The following is a 25582-nucleotide window of genomic DNA, read 5'->3' on the forward strand; positions in this document are numbered from 1 at the left end:
TAAAGCCTGGCAACAGGACTTGTGACATGTTAGGCTGCAGCATTTTGCATTTAGTTATGCGTTTTTATACAGCGCAAACTTTACCCGAAGGTGTCAGAGCGCTTTACAATAGGACCAGTTGCATTACAAAAGGATGTGCTTAGTTACAAACGAAAAGTTAAATAGGCTGGAAGAAGGCTGTGTTATAATGTAAAGCGCATATTCAGCTTCGGGTGTCTTGGTGTTAAATTAAATAACAGACGTTTGCAATTACTCAACTCAATGCACTACGTTTGTCGGACCTCTGAAGGATAAATGGTTAAGTGGACCCACTAGGAATCAAGCCTGTCACCATGAAGCCGAACACATCGCTCTTTGCAAATGTAGAAAATATTCAGGTCTCTGAAGTCTTGTGTGTCTTAGTGTCTAGACGCACTGAAAGGTCTAACTTGCTCTCACTTATTATACATGTGCATTCACTAAAACAGCCACACTCATGCCTATGCGCAGCATCCCCCGAGAATCATTTGTTAAAAAACCTAGTCTCAAAGGCACATATGTAATGAAGACCTGGAGTGATAAATGGACTCGGAGAGTAGACCGTTTCTGCCATAAAGTGTGTTTTTCTTCACTACTACGCACAGCAGCAGACCACAGTAAACTTGGTGCAAACGGATTTCTGTGCAGGTGTCAATATAAGCATTAGAATCCAGGGTACTGTGATAATGAGTTTAATTTCCAAATGCCAGGCGAATCTGAAAAAATTGTACAATGGAAGCCAAAGAGACGGCATATAAATTAAACAAAATTGGGCTCAAAGAAGAACGAGCTATAGGATGTCACATTTCAGGACTCTGGAGGGAATACTAGGGCCTTGATTTTTCTTTTTTGTTATATCATGACTGTTAAAATTAAATTTATGAAACGGTATAAGATTTCATTGCGCCAACAAATGCGACAATGAGAGCTCAGGATTTATAGTATTTCATTTTTTGTCTTAATAATTGTGGAGCTGATTTGTTAAAAATCATATGAATGGCCTATATCTCCTAATGTCATTCGGATATTCAGGTTAAAAGAAGTTCCAGACTCTTTCATATCTGTAACTCAATCCTTAATCTTCAAACATGATCACCTACAAATCGCACATTTGACACCTCGGAGGAGACTTTCCAACCCAGATCACGAAAGAGATACTGTGCCCAAAAAAACAAAATGAAAAGAAAACCAGCATTGGCATAGCCAATAGGTCTCGCCTTTGGAAACTTATAAGTATTTTGTTATGCAGTACAATATCCTTGGTGCAACATCACCAACTGTTGCTTGTCTAAACATTTATACGGTCCCAAAGGCGAGACCTATTGGCTATGCCAATGCTTGTTCTTCTTTTGTACCTATCTCTATGGTATTTATTATTACCAGGGACTCCCATCTCGACGACTGGGAAAGATACAAGCAATGGGAATCTATGAAAGTTACCAATACTGGAGAACCAAAGTTGTAGGTAAGTAACTTGTTTTCTTTTTGCAAAGTTCCATGTTGTCCTTGCTGTGCTCAACGCTAATATATCAATAAAACATTCTCCTATTAATCAACCCTGTTTCAGAGAAAACATTCAGGAAACCTAAAGAACAATGCCTATAGGAAGGTTACTTTGCTATGTTCCCAAAGCAATTTTCTGCAAGGTCTCACTTTCGTATTTCCTCAGTAAGTATTTATGGGGACAATTATTTTTTCATGAAATAAAACCGTATAGTTTAAATGTCATGCATTGGCTTTGTCTATGAGGATCCTTCAGCCTACCCTAGGTCAGAATACCTCCACTACTAGCTCTAGTCTCATCTCGTGTATCCTCATTCCCTCGAAGTCTTGCTAACAATTCTGTGATTTGAGTTTCTGATGTTTCTCTTTCAAATACATATTTTGAGCCTAATCATATATGTTATATAATGTAAACTTTTTGATAATTTAGTTCAGCCTCCTTTATTTTCAGTGATGCAATAGCTGAAATTCGAGCAATTTGCATTGAGGAAATTGGGGTGTGGATGAAAATGTACAGTGATGCTTTCCTGAATGACAGTTATTTAAAATATGTTGGTTGGACTCTTCACGACCGGGTAAGTGTTTTTAAACTATTAAAGTAGAGTTGAGATGCTGTAACTCAAAATTGTACAGATATAAGCTACACAATTCAAAGTACTTTGATGTGGTTTATTTTTTTCTTTAACAAATATTCAAAAAACATGGCTTTGTTTCATGCAGCCCAATTGCTTATTTCAGTGAGGCAAAAGCACCGTTCCTCCTCAAAGTGAACTACCCTTTGTTTCAGCTCTGTAGAGATGAAAGAATAATGGTGCTATGGTCATGCGATTGAATCAGTTCACTCTATTGTTGCTTTATCTGTGGCATTGGTGAACCTTAGAATGTATGTATGATACCCAATCTGACACATTACATGTTCCTTATCATGGTCGGGTGGTACATTAAATGGGATATTTGCACCACATATCAAAGGAATGCACTAAATGTAACAGTCATTGCATTTCTGAAAAATTCATTATGATTATACAAATCTTTTCATAGGGAAGCACTTTAGATAAGAAACTAATTCATATAATTTGATGTAATGTATACTCCAATTTGAAAAAGATAGATTTTAGAAATGTTCTCGTTTTATATTCATTATTTGTATGTCGGTGTTAATGCTGTTTTTAATATTTTAACGGTTTATATATTCTGATAAACTAAACAAAAAATAGAATTGATGCCTCAGCAAGTGCATGTCTGGTGTAAGACCTTCAAGAAACATGTTGAGTTTTAGACTCAAGTGGCCATGAACCTGTAAGACTAATTTGTCTGATCGCTTCCTGACCTGTTGCCCTGGACTGTACTTAAGGGACTTGGGTGTCCCAGAACTGCCGCGGAAGAGGAGGAGCCAGGCAGCACGCACGCCTGCGCCGCATGTGCTGAAAAGCGCTGGTTGCCTCTTGCAGCGCGCCTGTCTGTGCCCGAAGGAGGCTGGGCCACCCCTCTTGGCTTTGAGACACGCTAGAGGCAGTTTGGCGTACCTCTGCGGGCTCTAAGGGAAGGTACCGATAAGGGAGCCTCATGGACAATTAAGATCTACAAGTAGGGGAAGGTAGGAGGAGTTTTCTTGAACTTTTTGAATTTTGGCCAGGGGTGTCCGGTTTGCCTGGTGTGACTGTGGTTACATTTTAGTCTTTCCCTGCGCTGCCTGCTGGCTAACCTGTTTAGTTTACCCCTGTCTGGGAACATGGGGAAACTAAAGGGTCCGATGTCAGTAACCCCCCTCCCCCCCCTCCTCCCGGTGCCACCAGCCACAACGATGGACGCGTTTTTATTAAGAGCGGCTGGGATTATAGACCAGGAAATTGAGCTGGTGGCCTACCGGCTCTCTCGTTCCCCTGGTCCACCTCTATTAACTAAGGACCTGGTGTGTAATGTCAAGCCAGGGGGTCAAGGGCAGGGGCTGGGCTGGGAGTAAAAAGAAAAGGCTCATTGAGAGGGGCTAAAGCGAAATGTCCAAGGGCAGAGGGGCCAGGACTATGTGTCAGTAAACTGCAACCACTGTCCAAGGATGATATGGAGGCTATAATGGAAGGATGGATGGGCTCCTCGATGACAAATGTAGAGTGCAAACTAGACCCTATCAGGCAACATTTACCCACAATGGAGCTCAAGCTTATGAGGATTTGCCAACATAGGCCAGCTGGGAATACTGATCCTCAAAGTACCCATGGGAGGGCTTTAACCAGTCCCCGGTCAGCAAGCGGTATAACCTGTGATCAAGGTTCAAGTGGGTATACGCCACCATTAATATCTGTGCAAGGTAGTGCCAATCTTCTTCCCCGTCTCCCTTGGTGGATTCAAACTCCTGGGAGGTAGACTTATTGGGCGGAGTGGTGGCATCGAAACCACAGTGCCCGACAGCCTGTCCTGGTCCAGCCAAATCAACAGAGGGGGAGCCATTGATAGGAGGGGGGGGGTAATCATAGAGGCCAGCGTAGCAGACCCCATGGGGAGAGACGGAGGCTGAAGCTACCTACTATACATCTTCCACTAGAATCTTCACCATATGTAGCTGTACTTGGAAATGTCCCGGCGCTATCTTCGGGTGCTGTTGAAGAATTTGACCAACTTAAGAAAAAGGTTCTGCATTTGGCTGGATCGTAATACCTCCTTTGGACTAAGGTTGGAGAAATTTGTAAATATGGTGTGTAGAGTTTCCTGGGTCGGGAGGTCTACAAAAAACTTGATAGGATGCTGTGTAATTGTTAACTTTAATAGACCCCATCTGGTAAAGAGAATTTTACATGCAGTGTCACAGAACAATTCATGTGGGGTTGCCTCATCTATTTTGGTTTTCCCCCTTGGGTATTTCTTTAGATCGTACAGCAGTGCGTCGACGACCAATAGGGTGGGCTTAAGGAGGCTCCCAGTTAATCCTGGTCATCCCGTGCTGGACCGGCAGATGGTAACTCAGGATATACCCCTTTATAACTTTTATATAGCTATGGAAACGTTGGACTCCTGTGACTTTCCTGTGTAGAACCTATAGAGAGAGCAGCCTTGTATTACATTAAATCAGGGCCTCTCTCTACAGGTCTAGGGGATGGCAAGACTTGTAAATGTATCTCATGGAATGTAGCTGGATTAACAAGTAAGTTCTCTGATCCCGGATGAATTGCCTTCATAAAAGTTTTTAATGTGATTTGCCTGCAGGAGACGTGGATTAATAGCAATAATATTTTCTTGGAGGGATTTAAGACATTCTGTATTCCAACCACTCCTTAAAGGGCGGGAAGATCTAAGAGTGGGCTGGTAATTTGTCTCCCTGGCTGTACATTGTTGTTTGAAGATGTTACCAACCAACAATCTTTGTTTGCAGGCGTTATCCTTTTCCCAGAGGTCTGCCAATTGGTTGCAGTTGAACTTTTATAATGCCACCCCTGCCTTTTCAGATGTCGAACATTTCTAGGTTGGGCTCTTTTCTAAGAAAAGTGACTGTTAAAACCCCTCTCAACGGTCACCTTATGATTGCAGGATATTTTAATATCCACCTATGCAGGGATCCGCCAGCAGGAATTTTAACTGACATAGGATGCCTGCGAATATCAGTCATGCATGTTGAACATACCTTGCAGGGAGACACTCTTAATTTCCTAGTTGATGAGTTCAATCTAACAATGTCCATGTGTAGGTTTGTCAAAGGTATGAACCCCTTTAATCCGACATTCACAGGGAGGGGGAGTGCAACGTTCATACATTTTATTTTTGTTTCAAGGCCCTTCTACCAATTTCTTTTGGATTTTTCCATTGAAGATAGCATTTTTACCAATTCTAAACCTCTGTGTATCTCGACCACATGGCCAAGACTTGGGAAATTCCTACTGTCAGAACCTAGGGGGTCACTAAGGGTAACTGATCCGGATAGAAGGCTAAGGTGGGCGCAGATAACCCCGGACTCTTTCTATGAGTCCCTCCTAGGTAAGTGTAAGAGGGAATTTGACATCTACACTACAGGGCGTGAAGAGGCGGGGCTGTCTTAGAAGCATTCTCTGCCATTTCGCGCACTATTGGACATCTGCTTAAGGTGCCGGCCATTAACTCGAAGGATCGAGTCATGAGATGGTTTGACCGTGACTGTTCCCGTGCGGCTAGGAACCTGAGGGGGCCACTAGGGACCAAACATAGGGACCATGCTCTGGTAAATGAGTGTAGAGGGATATACAAAGCGAAACTAGCAAGGCCGAGCTAAAGGATGACGTATGAAATAAGCTCACTGAGGCCTGTACCTTGAAAAATAGCACCCAGTTTTGGAGCATTGTCAACTGCTCTTTTTTTGTCAGGGGAAAACACACAGGCTCTTGACGCACATATTGAAGAAGAGGAAATGGGTTGGTAATTTCCAGAAAGTGTTTAGAAGCCCATCAGATACCACACCCAAGATGATGATCTACCCAGCTTCAGACGCCGAAAGGCGAAAAGTAAAGATGCCTAGAGGCAGAAATGGCGCCACTCCTTCAACGAAAGGAGTTTGACGAGGGGCTAAAGGAGTTCAAGAGTCCCGCTAAACTTTCCACATCTGCAGAGGCCATTGAAGAAGAGGATACCCTCAACTTCGGCAACCCCTGAACTTTACGAAAAGGACATGGAAGAGGAGCTCGCCGTTCCAGAAGAGGAGGAAGCAACAGGAACTTTCCAGGTCAGTAGCTATCCCTTGAAGGCTTCGCCACCAGATAGCCTTCTACAACAGCCTCATCAAGAGAGCAGCTGATACTTTTGGGGTCCCCTTAGAGGAAGAGAAAAGACTCCCGTTTCCTCCTAGAAACATTAACACCATCCACGAAAGGTACACAGAACCTTCCAATGCTGCCAAGCTTTCTGGACCAAGGCAAGGAGGCTTTCAAGTAGCCTGCCTCAGCAAAGGGAGTAACACCAAGGGTCGAAAAGACATACAAACCCTCCAAAAGGGACCTTAAATACATTCAAGGGAACACAGTGGCTTACTCCATCATTGTTACCCCGCAAGGAGGAGGAGCATCGCAGAGAGGGAAATTAAGAGAATGGACATGGTGGGGAGAAAAATGGAAAAGATGGCAGGAACTCAATGGTGCATTGCGAACTCTAATGCCCTCCTCAATAGGTATGGCCACAAACAATGGGATGACATTGAGGAACTAATGAACAAACTTCCCGAGGGAGATAAAGAGAGCAAAATCCATCATACAGGAAGGGAAAAGCCCAGCAAACGCCTGCCTTAAATCGGCTCTAGACGCAGCAAATACATCTAGAAGATAAATGTGCACAGGTTCAACACTAAGAAGGCACGCATGACTCGGAATCTCAGGCTTCAGGCAGGAAGTACAAACATCCATAATCAATAAGCCCTTCACAGGAGACGCCCTGTTTGGAACTGAAGTAGATGAGCCCCTACAGCAAATAAAGGACACTGCGATGGCCAGAGCAGGGGGGGGGGGGGGGGGGGGGGGAGTGCAACAGATGTGCACTTTCAAAAGAGGAGGCTTTAACCTCAGAAGACCCACAGAAAGGGGGGCGGGGTCTTCTAAACCGGTCAGTGGAAACAGACAGCAGTCTAACCAACAGTCCGGATACCAATCCTGGTAGCAACAGCCAAGGCAGTCCTTTCATGGGAGAGGAAGAACCAGGGGCCACCCTTAAAAGGGGGAGGAGCAAACTCCAAGTGACTTGTCCACAAGAGAGTACCCCCACACAACACCAGTGGGAGGCAGAATAGCTCATTGCCCACTTCAGTGGGAAAACATAACTACAGACAGTTGGATTTTCTATGTGGTATGCCACGGCAGACAAACCTCCACCAAGGAAGAAAAGATTCCAAAGAACTCTTACAGTTGAAGGAGAAAATAAAGGTACTCCTAGAAAAGTAAGCGATACATTTCCAACAAGGGAGCACAAGAAGGGAAACTACTCACCTTATTTCTTGGTACCAAAGTAAGATCTCATGCTAAGACAAATCTTAAATCTCAGATTCAGAAACAAATGTATTCGCAGGCAGCATTTCACGATGTCAACACTACAAGAATTAATCCCACAACTCCAAAAAGGGGACTTCCTGACAACAATAGACCTAAAAGATGATTTATCTGCACATCCCCGTGACGCAAGCCCACAAAAGATACCTCAGGTTCATCCACGAGGACACGCTCTGCCGATTCAAGGTCTTGCCCTTCGTAATAAAATCAGTTCCAAGAGTTTTCACAAAGTGCCTAGCAGCAGCAGTAGCTGAATCCTTAAGGAGAGGCATCCATGTCTTTCACTATCTAGATGACTGGTTGGTGAAGGGAAGTTCAAAACAAAGGTGTTACACACACGTTCATCAGGTTATCATAAATCTACTAGGATTGTGATGTTCGATAAACCACAAAAAAATCTTCACCAAGATTGGAACAAGAAAAACTTTACTAAGAGCAAGATTAAACTCCAAGATGGCACGTGCATACCCGACCCAAAGGAGGATACAAGCTATCAAAGAGCTAACTCTCCTCCAACAGAAGGGACAGTCTAGGACAGTGAGGACAGTTATTAAACTGATGGGCATGATGACATCATTCAACCCCCTCATTACCCATGCACATCTACACATGCACCTTGTACATGTATGGCTGTGCAAGTTGGTCACAAACCACAGGTATTTGGGGGGGGGGGGGGAATCTAGTTGTAACTGAGAAGGTACAGAAGGAGAGGAGATACAACAGTAGCCATCCTAGAGCATAGCACTAGGTAGACAATTCAAATCACCAACTCCCTCAGTGACCATTACAACAGATGCATCCCACAAAGGTTGAGGAATACATTCAGGAAACCTGGAGGTACGGGGTCAAACGAACTGTGTGGACTCAATAAAACATAGCCACTTTCTAGAGACGAACACACTGTTTCTAGCACTAAAGGCATTCTAAGCCCACATAGGAGGGAAGACAGTATTGATCCATACGGCCAATACCACATCAATATTTTAACTCAACAGGGAGGAACAAAATAACTTACCCTAAGCAAGCTAGCTCAGGAAATATGGAAATGGTATATATATAATCTAATGCACAACATCTGAATCCAGAAAAGGATTCATGCTGCAAAACAAAATAGTTACTTGCCAGTAGGAGTAGTTTTGCATCTTGAAAAGTTTATGGATTCACATGCTCCAAACCCACCTCCCCAGAGAGGAGGAAAGCAAACCGGTGATTGAAAAGATCATGTAAAAGGAAAGAAAGAATAAAGACAAAAGTGAAGACACCCTATTTTGCTAAGGGAAATAACCTGAAGCTGGCTAGCATGTACAGGAACTTCTGGGGCACCGTGAGACGTCACATAAGGGATTGACCTAGTGCCAAATGGTGATCAAGGATGCCTCGCGGGGTGTGAAAGACAATTCCGGACCTAACCACCAGATGGCGGAAAAATGCACATGTGAATACAGAAAACTCTTCAAACTGCAAAACTACTCCTACTGAAAAGAAACCATTTTGTTTTCTTGTCTGACCATGGAGTTTGGTTCGATGTGGTGATCTAGGGGAATTTCAAGGTTTCTAAGGAGGAGGAAGCGTGTGACTAAGTCTGTGATGTCACTGTTAAAATTGGTACAGTGTACTGTATACTAGAGTTCCACCCATTGAGAAGTTGGCTGTGATGCGTGTCTTTGAATTTGATGGCGACTCAACCTCCTGGCTTGTGCTAGCAGCCTTGCTTGGCGATATTGTAGCTAGTAGCAATGTCTGGTGTAGTGGTTTGGTTTAGCCATGTTTCTGTGAGGAAGAGCTGTTCCGGAACGTGGTCGTGCAGTAGGGTCATTGTCTCAGTGTCATGTTTGGTGAGTAAGCAGATGTTGAGGATCATGTACAAGATTGTAGCGTATTGTGTGGGTAGTCTTTAGTCTGGGCGGCTCTTTGGTGCGAGTGTGCACTGACTGCAGGGGTGGTGGGTGTAGGTTGTGAGAGAGTGCATAAGTACTTGCAGGAGGTGCATGTGAATGTGCCAGTAGTGCAGCAAGCGGCGGCCATGGTTGAGAGCATGGAGGAGCGCAGCAGGGTAGAGGTGGGTCAGGGGAGAACATGGAATCCGGCACTGGGTGCAAACAGGCTTGCCTTTGGCATACCCACTGCCTTTAACTAGGTCTTGTTACAGCGTTCAATAAACAAACTGCCTCTGCTGTCCTTGTGCCACATCTCAGTGGTTGGGTTCTTGAGACTTGCAGTTTTGCCAGATTGCACAGAGGACTTTGTACCTTCTCTGCGGCCTTCAGGAAGAAAGGTGTTAAAGCTAGCATTCATCCCACAGCCTCGAATTCTGAGAGTAAAGTTTCCTGTCCATCCAAAAAAAAACCTCTCTTATATGTACTTTCTGCATGTTGTTCGTCAGAATAAATAGACGTTTTTTCAAAATAAAAATATCTTCGAAATCAAGCTCTGTTATATGAAACCTTGTACACCATTAGAATTGCAGTTCAAATCATTTTAAAACAGAACATCTCTTTATTCAAGAAAGCGGAATTCTAAGTTTAAAATAAACGCATTTGTTTGCGGCTTTGTCGTGTGCTTACATTTAAAACATACTCTTAAGTAAATGTCCATATGTTATTCAGAACAAGGATACCTAGAAAAAAGAAATACATGAAGATTATAACATCCATGGAATGATGTAGTCTGTGCTATGGATATATGTTTTGTGGTTATGTTCAATGCTAAAAATAGGCTCTAAACCTATTTCTATTTTAACTTTTGCTTTGTGTGGTCCAAAAATGCTTAATAAATTATAAAGCGGATTAAAAATTTGATATTTGATAATATAATGTCAGCATTTCAATGCCTTGTTTGAATTCATGATGTTAAAGCATATTATTTACTACTAATAATAGATATTTTCAGGCTTTGATGATTTATGAATTGTCTTCAGACATCAATGATGGTGTTTAAACTGTAAGTCTCTTAAAAATGAAGACGAAATCACAAGCAAATATGGTGTTAATGCTGAGGATGAACTTGTGGCATCTTGCAGAATAGAGCAAATTAAATCTGGAAAAAGCAGGAATTGACTTTGGTCTGGTGCTAGCTAAGGTAGGCGTAGGTGGTGACTCGGGTGATGGCCCTAGAACATTATTATATATAGCTTGTCAGATGATATGCAACTGTAGTGCAGTATGCTCGATGCAGTCTGATTGGCAGAGTTAATTCCCGAGTGTCCACATACAGCATCCATGGTGGTTTCACTGTTTAAAAACAGATCATGCAACAGAAAACGTCACATTTTATCTTAGCCTGTCCAACAGTTCTCACCCTTAGAAGAATGCCATTGCTTTAATTGGATAGATCCGGGTGTTTTAGAAACATGGACTGTGCCTGCTGTGTTGGAGGCATGAAATATGGTGTGCAGGAAATATGATAAATGTGTTGGAAATTGAGTCTGCAGGAACTGCTGAATTTCAGATGCCATCGAGATTTTTGCATGGCAAATGTTCCTGTTGCAGAGGTTTCTGTGTCAGAATTAAAACAAGCTTGTATAGCTTATTAAAGCACATATGTATCATGTCATGTCAACGTTAGGCCAGGAAACACTCAAACAGTTTGTGATTTTTTTTTTTTATCCGTTTTGTGGTGTCTCATCTGCACGTCTGATATTTGCTTGTACAACATGTACTTTTATGACATTGGCATTTCTGCACTTGCATTTTAAACATACTTTTACCAGTAAATTAGCATATATAATTCAAAAGGGGGCAACCTAAAAAATAGAAAATGTGAAGATTATAAGCAAATGTTAGGATGAACATCAGAAGACTTCATTCCAGCAGTTACAGAGCCTCGTTTTCATGTTTGCATTAGTTTGCCCATCTATATTCTCACATTGCTATGATCTTGATCTTACTGCTTCTGTTGAGCACAGCCTGGAAGCTCCAAACATCTCATTATATATGCATTCAACTATTAATTTATGCTTTCAACCCCTGAGTTGTCTCCTTGCTGAATTCGTAATCCTAGCAGTTAGTAGATTATTCGCCTTTAATACCCTATGGTTGAAAACTTTCTGAAGCATTACAATACTATAACAGTTATGAATAAAGATGGCATTCATTCAAGTTCCATGGCATAGTGTGCGACAGGACATTTAAGTGCATAGAGACCCGGCTGCCAATGAAAAGCACCTAGTATAGCACTCTCTTCACTCAGACAATACTTTTGAGTCTGTTTAGGTGGAATACCTTTTCAGTATGTGGATTCATATGTTGGTGGTCAGCTGTTAAAAAACAGCAAGTGTAAGAGGCAGTCATCTGTGAGAAAGGGCAAAGCTGCTGTTGGCAATACATTAACACTTGATGGATATCTAGGCACGTGCCCATGTTAGAGAAATGTAATACAGAGATATAGACGAATGCTATAAGGTGTGCATGTTTTAGTTTTAGAACTTCTTAGATATTTTGGACATTGAAGTTTTTTGAATAATGTAGAAGGTAGAGGTGTCCCACTTGGAGGTTTCTTTTATCCTGCGGTTACTGTGAGCATGACTGTAAGGTAGTATGCCATTATGCCCATCTCAGGAATGTGAGTAGTGTATTTTACTGAAATGAGCGTCCATAAGCCCATACAGAAGGGGTCTATACAGTGGCAGATGTTCAACTGCCGACCTCTTACCTTAAAATTGCAGGTCACGTCTTTAAAAAGTAATTCCATTAATGCAAGTGGAATTGTTACTTTTCTTTAAGCCCACAAGCTATAGACAACACTCACAATTATTGCATGATATCATCAATGATATTTAGATTTCATCAGTGATGTCACCAATGATGTAATTTAACATGTCATGAGTGATGTAATAAGGGGAGTCCTAAGCAGCGTGTAGCGGGGGCAAGTTGTAGTTACCTCCAGGTTTTCTTGGTTGTAGCTTTTTACCTTATTTCAACAGCTATCTATAACATTGGTTTAACAATTTTTTTAGTAAAACAAATAGAGCGCTCTCTCTCGTGCTCTCTCTCTCGCGTGCGCTCTCTCTCACACACACTCTCTCTCTCTCTCTCTATATATATATATATATATATATATATATATATATATATATATATATATATATATATATATATATAAAGATCCGAGTGTCCAGTGAAATTCACCAGTTACGATTGCAGATACACACAAAGCACACCGTAACACTCACTGCCTACCATGCTCTTGATAGCTGTTTCTGTACCATTGACATATCGGTGTGTTTTTTAGCATGGTGGGCAGTGCAGGTTATGCCGTGTTGTGGGCATTGGTAACCATAACGGGTGAGTTCCACAGTTTTTGTACGTATGAGCTAGAATCCTAACTTTTTAAGTGTATTTTTTCAGTGAATTTCATTGTTACTTTTTGATGTAATTAATTTTCAACCCCCACTTCGCACTGCTATTGATGCTCATATAGTGTCACTAAACTATCTGACAATTGCGATTCTCCTATTACCATGGCCAGAGAATCTGGATTTCATTAAAGACACGGAGGCTGACATTATGCATTATTCCTTTAATGCGTCTCCAAGAAGCCGCTACATCACATAGTAAAGGTTCCAGAACATTAACATACAATAGGCAAGAGACACAGACAATCTGCCTCTTTTAAAATGCGGATAAGAAAGGCCTACGTCCCAACTTGAAGAACTTCCAAACGTTTGAATATAATCCAGTGTAAAAGGAATGATGAAGAAGAATGAAGGAACCAACAGGCCAAACTTCATGGGATTATGAGAGGTTACCTGAAAAAGAAATATAAATGAGTATTTCCAGAAAGGATAGAATGAAAGACAATGCACTGCACATTGAAAAAACAATTCTTAAACGATATAAGAAACATTATAAAGATATCAGAAATAGAGTAAGTCTTAATCATCCGTGGGAATGGATGGGAGGGATAATGTCAGCCTCCATGTCTTTAATGAAATCCAGATTCTCTGGTCATAGTAATAGGAATATCACAATTTCATTACAAGAACACGGAGGCTACATTATGCATGTTGGTAGCTTTGTAAGACTGCATTAGACATATGCTCAGTTGGTTTGCAGTAATGTCTTGCGAATGTACTAGCATTAGACCAGTCAGTAGCTTTGAGAATATCATCCAACTTACCACCAGACCAGAAGGAATTACTTGCCATAGCATCTCTGACAGAGTGAGCTTGTAATTTCTTTAAATCAATACCTGCTAAATTCAGAACATTTTTAACCCATCTATCGATAGAAGTTGAAGTAATACCTTAATGAGGTTTAACGAAAGAAGTAAGTAGTTGATTCTCACCTTCAGCACGAAGTCCATTCATTCTGCGATCATACTCTCGTGCAGTCAACCACACAAAGTTTAGGCAATAAGCCAAACTGTGGATAAAATATGGAGTCAGACATAGTCTTGGTCCTCCTAAATACTTCAAATTTAACACCAAACATATTATAAGATCTATTGGTGATTTCAAGGGCTTTGACATCAGAAACCCTTCGACGAGAAACTAAACATATCAGTGTGGCGAGCTTGAAGGAAAGTAATTTTCTATTCAGTTGAGAATTAATAGGCCAATTGGAAAAAAGGTCAAGAATTAGATTAACGTCCCAGAGAGAATCGTATTTGCGTTTAGGAAGTCTCCTCAAGCGAATAATCTTCATTACTCTACAGATAATGACATTCTTACCTACCGTTTTCCCGTTAACAAGGACATGGCCTGTGGGGATAGCTGATCTATAACAGTTGATCGATCTATAGGTGAGGCCCCTTTCGAATTGTTCTACAAGAAAATGAACTATGTCAACGATAGGAACCTCCACGGAATCCAGATTTCTTTTCAGGCACCAACAAACCCATCGTTTCCATATGTTATACCTGTAGTGAGTGCCTGGGTACCACGACTCTCTGAGGAGAATTGCAGCTGTCAACGAAGTCCTGAGACTTCATTGGATCTCCTGACACTATCCAGGCAAGTAGGTTCAAACTCCCTGTTTGTATTAGAGGGTGGCTTGCTCCATTTACGTCTGTAAGAATATTCTCTAGGGTAGGAATTAAGGGGGGGAGCAAGCTAGTTCTAGAGTTGTGGGGAACCAGGCTTGAGATGGCCAGAAGGGAGTTATTAGGACAAGACAGCATTGGTCTAGTCTCACTTTCTGAAGAACTCTGTGAATCATGGAGAATGGGGGAAAGGCATAGGCTTTGAGTCCTAACCAAGGCTGGAGAAATGCGTTCACAGCCAGAGCACCCGGGTCGGGCATCCAACTGAAGTAATTCTCTAACTGGAAAGTAAGTCTTCTCGCAAAAAGGTCGATCTCTAAGGGACCCCAAATTTGGTTTAGACAGTGGAATACTGATGCGTTGAGTTTCCAATCGCTGTGATCTAAAAGGAACCTCGAGTTCCAATCTGCAGAAATGTTCGATTTCCATGGGAGGTACTCCACTCTTAGAGCAATTGTGTGTTCCAGACAGAACATCCAGAGTTTCCTGGCCAAATTTGAAAGGTCCGGTGATTTGGTACCTCCCAGACGATTTATGTGGGCTACTGCAGATATATTGTCCATCTTTAAAATAACTGATCTGCCCTGGAGAGAGAGTGTCTGAAACTAACGCATAAAGAACAGCTGTCAGTTCTCACCATATAAACTTCCTAGAAGATTCCTCCTCCGACCAGAAACCGTCCGTGTTCTGGTCGAGTAGGCATGCTCCCCAGCCATGAAGGCTCGCATCATATTCTAAAATAAACTCTGGTACTGAGCCAAAGATTGCTTTGCCATTTCAAGCCTCTAGGTTCTCTAACCACCAGGTTAGTTCTGATCTTGCCTCCTGGTCTAGGACAATCTGGTCTTCGTACTACAGGCCCGATCTCAAAGCTCTTGCTTTTACTCTTTGAAGAACTCAATAATTTAGGGGACCCGGAAAAATGCATTGAATGGAGGCGGATAGGAGGCCTAGCAGTTTCGCTAGTTCTCTCTAAGTTACATTTTGTCGTTGCAGGACATGTCTTATTTCTTTCTTGATCTTGGTTATTTTCTTCGATGGGAGAAGGAGGAGACACTTCGTTGTATCTACAGTGAAGCCTAAAAATTCCATGCTTTTTGGAAGGGGAGAGAATCGACTTCTCATTGTTTATAATAAACCCCAGGCTTTCTAATAGGTCCATAACGGTCTTCGAGTATTTGTGAAAGGTCTTGGGACATTAGAAGGATGTCGTCTAGGTACACAATAATACGAATGCCTCTTTCCCTTATGGATGAGGCAACGGTCCTCATCACCTTGGTGAAACACCATGGGGCAGAGGAGAGACCGAATGGTAGGGCTTGAAACTGATAGAGGTGATTTTTCCACATGAACTGAAGAAATGGTTGGTATACTTTGGCCATTGGGACGGTAAAGTAGGCATCTTTTAAGTCTAGTAAAAGGTCTCTCAAAAGTTGAATGCCCTCCATCTTGAAGTGTCTGTAAACCAGAAATGTGTTCAGTTCCCTCAAATTTATAACCGGTCTCCAACCTTTCTCTTTCTTTTCTACAAGGAACAGTGTACTTATAAATCTCAGCATTTCCATGGGAACTTCTATAATTGCTCCTTTGAGGAGCATGGAGGATATTTCTTCTATTATTTTTTGCTGGTTTGGATTGAGTGGGATATCTCTTGGAAAGAAGGCTTGTATAGGCGTCTCTACAAAATCTATCATGAAGCCCTTCACAGTGTTTATTACCCATGGATCGTGTGTAATTAATTTCCAGTTCTGATAAAAGAATCTGTCTGCCTCCCACCTTTTGGGGGAAAGGAGGAGTAGGAAGAAGGGGTATAATACTCACTTTGGGTATTATTGTTGTTGGTTGAGCCACGGGATTTGAAGCCTCTTTAGCGAGGGGCTCTCCCTCTTTGGGGGTAGAACTGGGGAAACATTGGAGGGTTGGAAGCCTCTTCCATACGAGCGAAATCTTGAGTAGGGCCTTTGGTTGAAGCGGCCGGAAGAGAGGCCCCTTCTTCCGGCCTGTCCAAAAAGGTTAGGATTGAATACCTTCTTCATATTTTGTTGTGCTTTGTCCAGGGCCGTGAATGTGGACACGTACTTGCCCAGTGGCTTGATTAGGTCTTCTCCAAAAAGTAGTTCCTTAGGGTTTTGGGATGGTTCTCTGACTGCCATTTCGGAGAGTTTTGGGCTAATTTTGGTGAGAACAATCCTTCTTCGTTCTGCACTAAGGCTAGCGTTGGCGTTGCCCAAAAAAATCATTGCCCTTTGGCTCCATCCCCTAACTAAATCAGTGTCTAGGGGTGTGCCATTAATATGGCACTCTTCGGCAGAGTCGATAATTCTTGCTAGAGGGCCCAGGATATCAAGGACGCGATCTTCTCATCCCTTGAGGGATCTCTCCATACCTTTTCTTGGGTCTCCCGAGTTTAAAAAGAAATTTGATTAATTCTGGGTCTAAATTAGGGGTTTGGCAGGTCTTATCAGGAATCGAAAGTCTGGAGCATTCAGCTCTGAGCATGTTTCTGGTATCTTTCTAAATGGTTTTTCAACCATTTCTTGATAAATTTGGCCATGTGGTCCTGTGGCCACCATTCTGAGCTTCTGGGATGCCTTATGTTGGATGGGGAGAACATTTCTTTCCCCAAATGATTGAGGATAATGTCTTTGGAAGTGGAAGGGAGTTTATCCTCTGGGTTGTGTCGAATTCTTGGTCATAGTCGTCATCCAGGTCTAGGACATGTTCGTCTAGAATGTTTGAACCTTCCTCATCATTTTCAGTATAATAATCATTACCTTTATCTCCCATTTTCAGGACGAGCACCAAGATGTTTTGTGCCGCTAGGGACGCCCACATATCTTGTGCCGCTAAGGACACCATGATAGGTTGTACCGCTGAGGACACCTTGGGAGTTTGAAGCACGATGGCTTCCATTAATTATTGAGGTGCTAAGACATCCTGAGGTTGTCGACGTGCTAGGACCTCCCATTGTGCTCTTGGGGGTTTGAGGCTCAATGTTTTTATTTTTCTTACGTCTTTTCCCCCTAATTTCCACCAGGTCGTCGGAGTCATGGTGGACTTGGCTCTGTGTAAAGTTAAATTCCTTGTTAGGGAATGGCCTCTTAGAAATCACGACCTGGTTTAAGGTCTCAAGCATGCAAGACCTAATTTCTTTATGTATAATCTTTTTAAAGGCTTAATTATCCAGGTTAGGAGTGGGAGCAACAGCCTCGTTTGAGTCAATGTCAGACATAGCAACACTTTAGGTTGTTTATAGCTTTTTTTATCTCAAAGGACAAGTTATTAAAGTCAATTGAGGCTTGCCTCTATCTCCCCTTTTTTTAATTTTTTTTTATGCAGGGAGGCTTTTTTTTTAAATCGAGATCAGCTGTTTCTGAACCAGACTAGTGTCTGGTAACTGACGCGCTCGCGTGTCTTAGCAGAAGCTGAAGACCGTCTCAGTGGTAACGCGAGGCCTCAATTGAAACCAGCAATAGCTGGAGGGGAAGGTACGTAGTATGTTGAGGAATGGCCCTCGGCAACGCGGTGATGCGGCGTCCTGTTTGCCGAGGGTCATTCCTCTAATCCCCTATTCAAGACAAAGCTCCGTCGAGCCCACCGGTCTAGGAAGGATTAAACCTCAATAAAGACAGTAGGCGCAAGGCCAAAAATTATAGGCGGTAATGAGAAAAACCTTCCAACAAAGTTTGCGCGACGTGTTAGCGAGTCAAGGAGAGTTTAGTAAGGGGAATCTCCGAAAATTGGAGATCAGTTAGGAATCAGGGGTAGGGGGGTGGGGTAAAGACCACGCACCTATAAAAAAAAAATACGGTTTAAGAAACCAATAATCATAAAATCAGACAAATGTGAGAGACATAGGAAAAGTGTTATTTATCTGCTCGGAGCCGCATTTAAAAGAGGCAGATGGTCTGTGTCTCATGCCTATTGTATGTTAATGTTCTGGAACCTTTACTTTGTGATGTAGCGGCTGCTTGGAGATGCATTAAAGGAATAATGCATAATGTAGCCTCCTTTTCTTGTAATTAAATTGCAAATCATTGTCAATCTACTGCAGCCAAACGAACCCCTCTTTATTTGACTTTCACGAACCTGACCTCAGCATTTGACTGTCAATCGATCTAAATTATGGCAAATGCTTATTTTATGAGCTCTAGATGTAGGATTTGTGCACTTTCTTGCATTTTTGTTCAATATGAAAGCTCGGGTTAGAATTAGCTTGCAGGGTGAGGTCTCCGTCTATATCGACATTCTCCGCGGTGTGCGACAGGGTTGTGTTTTAGTTCCTCTTTTGTTTATTTTGTACTTCAATGAGCTCCACCCCTTCTTAACAAAAATGACTTCTGACGTACTGCAAATTAAAAGCAAACTTACCCACACTCCTTTAAGCAGATGACACAGTGCTTATGACACCTATGCCAAAGGCTCTGCGCCTTCTGGTGCTTACCTCTGTGGATTTTATGGCAGAATTAGATTTATGTACAAACTTCGTAAAATTACACATTGTTATCGAGCTCAAAGTGTAAAGAGCTTCCTATTTTATCAGTTGGTGTCAATTGCTTGAGTAGTACGAGCACTTTTTCTTACAGAGGGGGGGGTCACCTTTTCTGCCACAGGGTCGTGAACACCAAACATTGTGTAGCATGGAATAAAGCTATCTAGGGTAATCGACTCCCTATATAGCCTCTGACAACCAGTGAGGGGGTGCCCCATTGCCCCTCTGTTACAGATTCACAGTGTATTCCCATTGCGATGTATGGGGCAGAAGTGTGGGGCATTTCGCAATGTGAGGCCATTCAGGTTAAAGGAAACAGATTTTGCAGGACACTTCGCTCAGTCCCTATATCTTCTTCCCATTTTATTTGTCAGGAAGAGCTCGGACTGCCTTAATTAGTTGTTCTCATTAAAGTCCGGCCCTGTTCTTTATGGCTTGTCATTTGGAAAAATGAGGGGGCTTCTCTGTCAAGAGAAATCATAATGAATTGTCTCCTATGACGGAGACCTTCGGATTCCTTGGTTGGCCTTTGTTAAATCTGAATATTGCTAAATCTGCCTACAACAAACCTTTACGGATCCAGCAACCTGTATCAATTTAAGCAGGTTCAACGAGCACTGCTCAACTATGAGCACTCTTGGAGGGTCACGGAAGCAGAAGGGAAATTCTATATTTCCATCTACCTCAGCGTCCATCATATTGCCCCACTATCTATCTTTGGCGTGCACAGTGATGCTGGGAATACTCCCTACTATTCCGCTTTAGAACCAACACAGCAAAATATCTACAGTTTCTCGTTGGGTTTTAGAAGGAACCTTGATGCCAGTCCCTGCACTTATGAAGAAAAGTCAAGCTAATCAATGTTGCATTTTACGGTCTTTTGTGGATTTTATGAAAGATATACAAGACCTTTTTTTATCCTGTTTTTGAAAAAGAAGTATAACATTAGACAGTGCAAGGTAGCTTTCGAATTGCTACAAATGTCTGATGGTTATTTTGCACATTGGTTCCTTTTTAAGATCGGCTGTAGGAGCTCGCAGTTCTATACGTTTATAATCATGCTGCTAACCTTGTTAAATTTTGTTAGTTTTAATTGCTGCTATTTATTCTTAACTATCTACTGTTTATATTACATTTATTTTATTGTTTTTGGTGTGTATGCTAATTTTATGGGTGCTTCTGCATCTGAATAAAGTTTGTCATATAGTGGTTAACTGTCGTGTGACCTCTCAATTTTGATTTTTTTAAAAAGTTTCTTTAGTTTGCAACCCCAACTCAATGGTGTATCATTTTCTAACTTCAAATTAGAAATGGTGAGCGCACAATGACAATGAAATTCAAGTGTGGCTTCTAGGCTGTGAAGCACCCTTCTGAGCCTATGAAAACTGTTTTCTCTCCGCTGCAAGTCAATCTAAATATTTATTGCACAGATATTTTTAGAATTTACTATCTGCGGGCACTTTATGCAATATTTTCATTTAAAATTATTGTAATTTTCTTTTCATAACACGTATATTTAAGAGAATTTTTGGGCAATTTACACCAATTACTATTTCCTCAGTGTAGAAATGTATTGCTAGCTAGGTTTGTTGTTCATAAACTGTTTAACTGAGGCAGCATGTAGAAACAACCAGAATAGGAATTGACCAAGTACAATGTAATCTGGTGGATAAACCCCCTGAAAGTTGGGCATTATATAATCTGTTGATTATTTAAAAAAAATCTGTGTGAACAAAATACTATGGCATTTATGAGGGAAAAAAACGAAGCGTTGATGGTTCATTTTGATATTCCAAAAAAAGACAAAATTCGCCAAATAGTGAGTTCCATTGGAACTATCTTGTGCCTGTGTACTAGAAGTGTGTCCGAAAGCAATTTAGGCTTGGGCAGCATTTAGTAAAGCATGTTGCAAGTTTTAAAACACTCATTAGCAAATGTCAGAAGTGCTGGAGTGGGAACCTTAGTAGTTAGTTAATAATTTACATCTGCAGCTTGATGGTGTTAGAAATACGCTATGATTGGTATTCAGATGCACACTGTAAATGGTTTTGTGAATTGCTGTTACCTTATAGTCTTTTATTTTCATTCAGCAAGGTGAAGTGAGGTTAAAATGTTTGAAAGCACTGCAGAGCCTATACACTAACAGAGAACTGTTTCCTAAACTGGAACTTTTTACGAACCGATTCAAGGTAAGCTGAACAATATTATATTTAAAGAATGTTATGCTGTTTATTTTTAAGGTTATTTCAATAGTGCCAGGAAAACTAAAGCTGAAATATTTTTTGCTGCATTTGGAGTATGATAAAGTACACATCTTGAGTTTTTCTAGTCTGACCTCAGTATTAATATTTAGTATGACATACTCTTCCCAGTACTGCAGATAAATCCCAAAATTTAAAAGGTGAGTTTTCAGAGAGGTTACATTTGTTCATATGCACGGAATAAGCAGAAACCATGTTTTTTCCATTAACCGAAATCACGAATGTATTATGTCTCAGGAAAACCGCACATGCGCTGTCTCGAAGAGACTTTTTTCCCCCAATCGCTAGGCTTTAGCCTGCCCATACGCTTACCATTTGCTCGCTCCATTGTCACTCTCGTATCCTCTGTTCCCATTTGTCAATGGCATGCATGCTTCTTGCCTCTTCTTGTGTTTAGCCGTCCCCAAGAGCATGGACCAAGTACTGGTATCTATCCACTGCTCCCATTGTAGGAGCTACTTTTTTCATTCTGTTTTAACACTTCATATGACTACTTGGGTTTTCTGGCCCTCTCCCATATCCTGTTCTTGTTTCCTTTACCTCCCAAGGCCTTGTTTCTTTGGCATCTACTTCTCATATTTTTGTTAACCTGTGCATGTCTCTCATAATATGTTTACAACTCAAGATTTATGCACATGGGTTGAGGAGCATGAAGTCAGACACCTGTTTATCAACGTAGAGTGCTAGGCGTGTAATGGAATTAGAGGAAAATCTGAGTGCGATTTGAAGTGGCAAAATAGCTGCAAGCTCCCCTAGTTTAGTGTACAATTAGTTCTGTAAGGTTGCGTTCGGAGGCCTGCCCCTTTAGTTGTCAGAAGACCGCAATACATGCTCTGATGGGTGAACTATATACAGACTGGAGTGGCAATTTTGTGCAGGTTCTGATCTCAGCGAATTATCAAATCTGACCTTTGGGTGGGATGGTCTTGTTTTGTATTTTTTATTTTATTGCTGAGGCTGTTACATACATGCTTTTTTTTTTAACAGTGAGAAAATGTGACGTTATGACCAGAGCTGCCCACTTTTGAATGTGGGAACCCAGTTCGAGTCTCGGGAGGCCCGCTAAATATCCTGTAATTTTGGGCAAATCACTTAATCTCCCCATGCCCTAAGAAAAAAAAAATATTAATATGAACTTGTGTAATGTAACTGATGCTCAGGTAAAGCACTCCAAAGGTTGAGTTTGCATTCTATAAAACTACAAATAAATTAAAAAAAATGTTGAACAGTGAAGGCTCTTTTTGAATGTAATTTTGAACTACTTGACTGCTGATGTTCAGTGTACTTGTTGGTAAAGGGATATCGATGTAAGCAGTGAATTTTTTATAAAGAATATTGTGTTAAACTTTCTCTTGCTGTCCGGGCACATTTTAGACAAAGAAGAAAGGGAGGATGGTGTTAATTCGTTACAAAGTGTACTTTTGCCAGATAAAACATGCAAGACTAGAAAAAAGAAAAATATTAAGTTAATTGTATGGCTCTTTGTATTGCTTTCAAAATGCAGTAGAGAGAATGGATAAAAAAGTTATGGAAAACGGTGAGGGAAAGATAGGAGAACGAGGAACATGATTATTGTGCATTTAGTGCCTCTTTATGCCCCCACAAATATCTGTTTTTCTGTGTTTGGGAACCCTTCAATGCATTAGACACTAAGAAAGTTGCTAGCAGACCTTAGTTATCTTAACTTGTCAGTATACAAGGAGTGGTAAAAGGAAGTCTAACTCTGCAAGAGGGATCTGGACGAGGCATGGCAAGCTTGAAGTAGTACTGGTGCAGGTGACTTGTTTCTCTCCTCTCTCGATTCTGGGTTCTCCCCGGGCCTCTACTGCCCATAGATAAATAACATTCAGATCGAAAGATCTTGTTTCCACCAGTACTCTGGCTCCTGGAGGAGCAGTATCTTGGTGGGAAGAGGAGTCCTTTGCAGGCTGCTGAAGGGTTTGTCTTAGCAATCTTCCAGTCTAGTTTGACCAGAATTAAGCTTTAACTTAACTTATGAAACGGTGCCCTATGATGCCTAGCTGGACAGCGCCTATGAGATTGAGTTTCTGTGCTTTTGGCCCACATAACTGTTCTTTTAATTGAAAACCTTGCCTCATATTTGGAATATGGAATCTCGAAAAACAAAACGGATGCCCAAAAGCCAGGTCTTTCTCTTTTTCCTAAATGCAGAGTGTAAGCTTTCGAAATGCCCCGAGCGTGTTTCAAAAGCAGCTCATGAGATAAAGGACGAGCCTCCATAAACCAGACTACCTTGTTGCGAGTAAGCATTATAATTTTTTTGTGTGGGTGAGAACGGAAAAATGGTCTTAAAACGAACCCTTGATTGAGTGAGGATCAGTTGGAGTGAAGGACACGTTTGAGAAATGCACTCTATGAAGCAACGTGTGTTGTAAAATTGTGTGATATAGATTTGTTATGGGCGTTTTAAGACCACAGTATTTAGTAGTCAAAATAATAAAGGGCAGTAGTAAGAATGAGCAACTCAAGGCGTTCTTTAGTAGAATCATCTTCATGCAAAAGGTGAGCAGCAGACTATAGTTACATAACCCCAATGCCTTTAACTTGGAGCCATCACCTTTCTGCTTTTGTGAGTTTCCTCCTTTGCTTTTCATTCCACTAGACTTAGTTTAGTGTCGCCTTACAATCTCTCATTTTAATGTGAACTCATAAAATTCATTTGGGTTGGGCATCACTTTTGGAAAAAGTAAACTACACCATACATGCTCTGACAATTGGATTGAGCAAGAGAATTCCACTTCTTTGGCTCTTATTAAGCCACACCCTACATTTACTTTTGAGCCAGCCAACATTTGGTCTTTCATTGTTTATTGTGGGTATTTTTAATGCAGTGTCTTCCTTGGTGGTGATGACTAATCTTGCCTGTATAAGCGGCTTAATCTTCTCCTCCTTACTCTACGGTATGTCTGCCGATGTTCCTGTTGTACACCCACTGTAAACACCAACAGTTATTTTAAGTTGATTCTGGTGGCTTGTGTGGTTTATCTTTTCTTCCTCACAATCTCAAGACTTTTCCCTTTGGGTGTTTTTTTTTACATTTTATAGTACCTAACTTGTCGTCCTCCACCTCTTCCTCCTCCCTGTTATCTGTGCTTCTGAGTGTGTTCTCCCATCTGCAAAGGTTTTATGACCCCCATCGGATTGTACAGAAGATGGTAAAAAATTTAAAACTAGTGGATATTGTTGACAGCACGATATGTTGACTTGTGATTTACGAGCTCGGTTAATGCCAATGGTATTGCAGCTTTTTTTTTTTTTTTTTTTTGTAAGCAGCTATTCATTTTTTAGATCTCTGCTAAACAACACATGCTCAGTCTATTCAAGACATTTTATTTTTACAGTTCGTGAGCTTACAGCCTGCCCATAGCTTACAATTAGCTAGCTTCAACATCGCTTTCTTTTGGTCTGTTCCCATTTGTCTCGGCATGCCTGTGTCATGCCCTTTGTCCCTCCCCTAGAGCACGGACCAAGTACTTTTGTTCTTCCATTGCTCCCGTTTTTTTACCTCCTTTTTTGTTTGTTCACGCACTCCATATGAGTGCTTGGGTTTTCAGGCTGTCTAACATATGTTGCTTCTTTTACCTCCCATCCCCCTTGCCTATGTCCATTACTTCTCCCGTCCGTTCCTTATTTCATCTCGCTCCCCCACTTGTCTGTTTCATCTGCCGCCATCCACCCTCGTGTCTGTTCTGCCCTCAACCAGCCCACGCCTAAAGATATCCGGTGTCACTTAAACCTCTGAATACATTATAAGACATGTGAGTTTCTGTGTTAAGTGTTAAGTTTGAGCGAAAGAGGATCCATGTGCAAGCACCTTAAAGATAGTCAATACCAGGCATGGATTTAAATATATTTATTCGTAGCAAAGTGTTTGTGCTATTTTAAAAGGAATACATTGTTTCCAAAATCTGATCGTGATTTAAGAGTTGCAGATTTACGCACTGCAGTTGTATAAACCTCTTGTTACAAAAGTCTTCCTGTTGCCTAGTGCGCGTTTACGTGTCGGGTCACAGTATCAGCAATAGGAAAATGTCAAGGATGTGTGTATACGTAAGGGCCATCTTGGAATCACTTTTTTTATATATAGAGCACGAATTGGGCCTAAAGGCCCTGAGCGCTTTACATGACCACTAGTTATATTGCACACACTCCTTTTTTGCATGCACACGGAGATTAAGTGATTTGCCCAGAATCACAGAATGTTGAGCTGACTGAGACTATAACCTGGTTGCCCCAGCTCCAAAGTTGGCAGCCCTGGCCGTTGCTCCACATCCTCCCTTTCCTGTCAAATGCAAATTGTCTTCTGGTTTTAT

At 41.5% G+C, this 25582-nt stretch overlaps 1 protein-coding gene across 2 annotated transcripts in view; it reads left to right on the forward strand.

The window, feature by feature from the left end:
• The window catches only part of STAG1 (STAG1 cohesin complex component), a 1292585-nt gene that overhangs the window by 623797 nt on the left and 643206 nt on the right, over positions 1 to 25582 (forward strand). For both annotated transcript variants that reach the window (XM_085634343.1, XM_085634344.1), the window contains exons 10-11: positions 1973 to 2096; positions 21078 to 21176. In XM_085634343.1, coding sequence (XP_085490469.1) covers positions 1973 to 2096; positions 21078 to 21176 — 223 coding nt within the window. The remainder of the gene's footprint in view (positions 1 to 1972; positions 2097 to 21077; positions 21177 to 25582) is intronic.

Source organism: Triturus cristatus, chromosome 11 (genome assembly GCF_964204655.1).
Source record: "Triturus cristatus chromosome 11, aTriCri1.1, whole genome shotgun sequence".
NCBI lineage: Eukaryota > Metazoa > Chordata > Amphibia > Caudata > Salamandridae > Triturus > Triturus cristatus.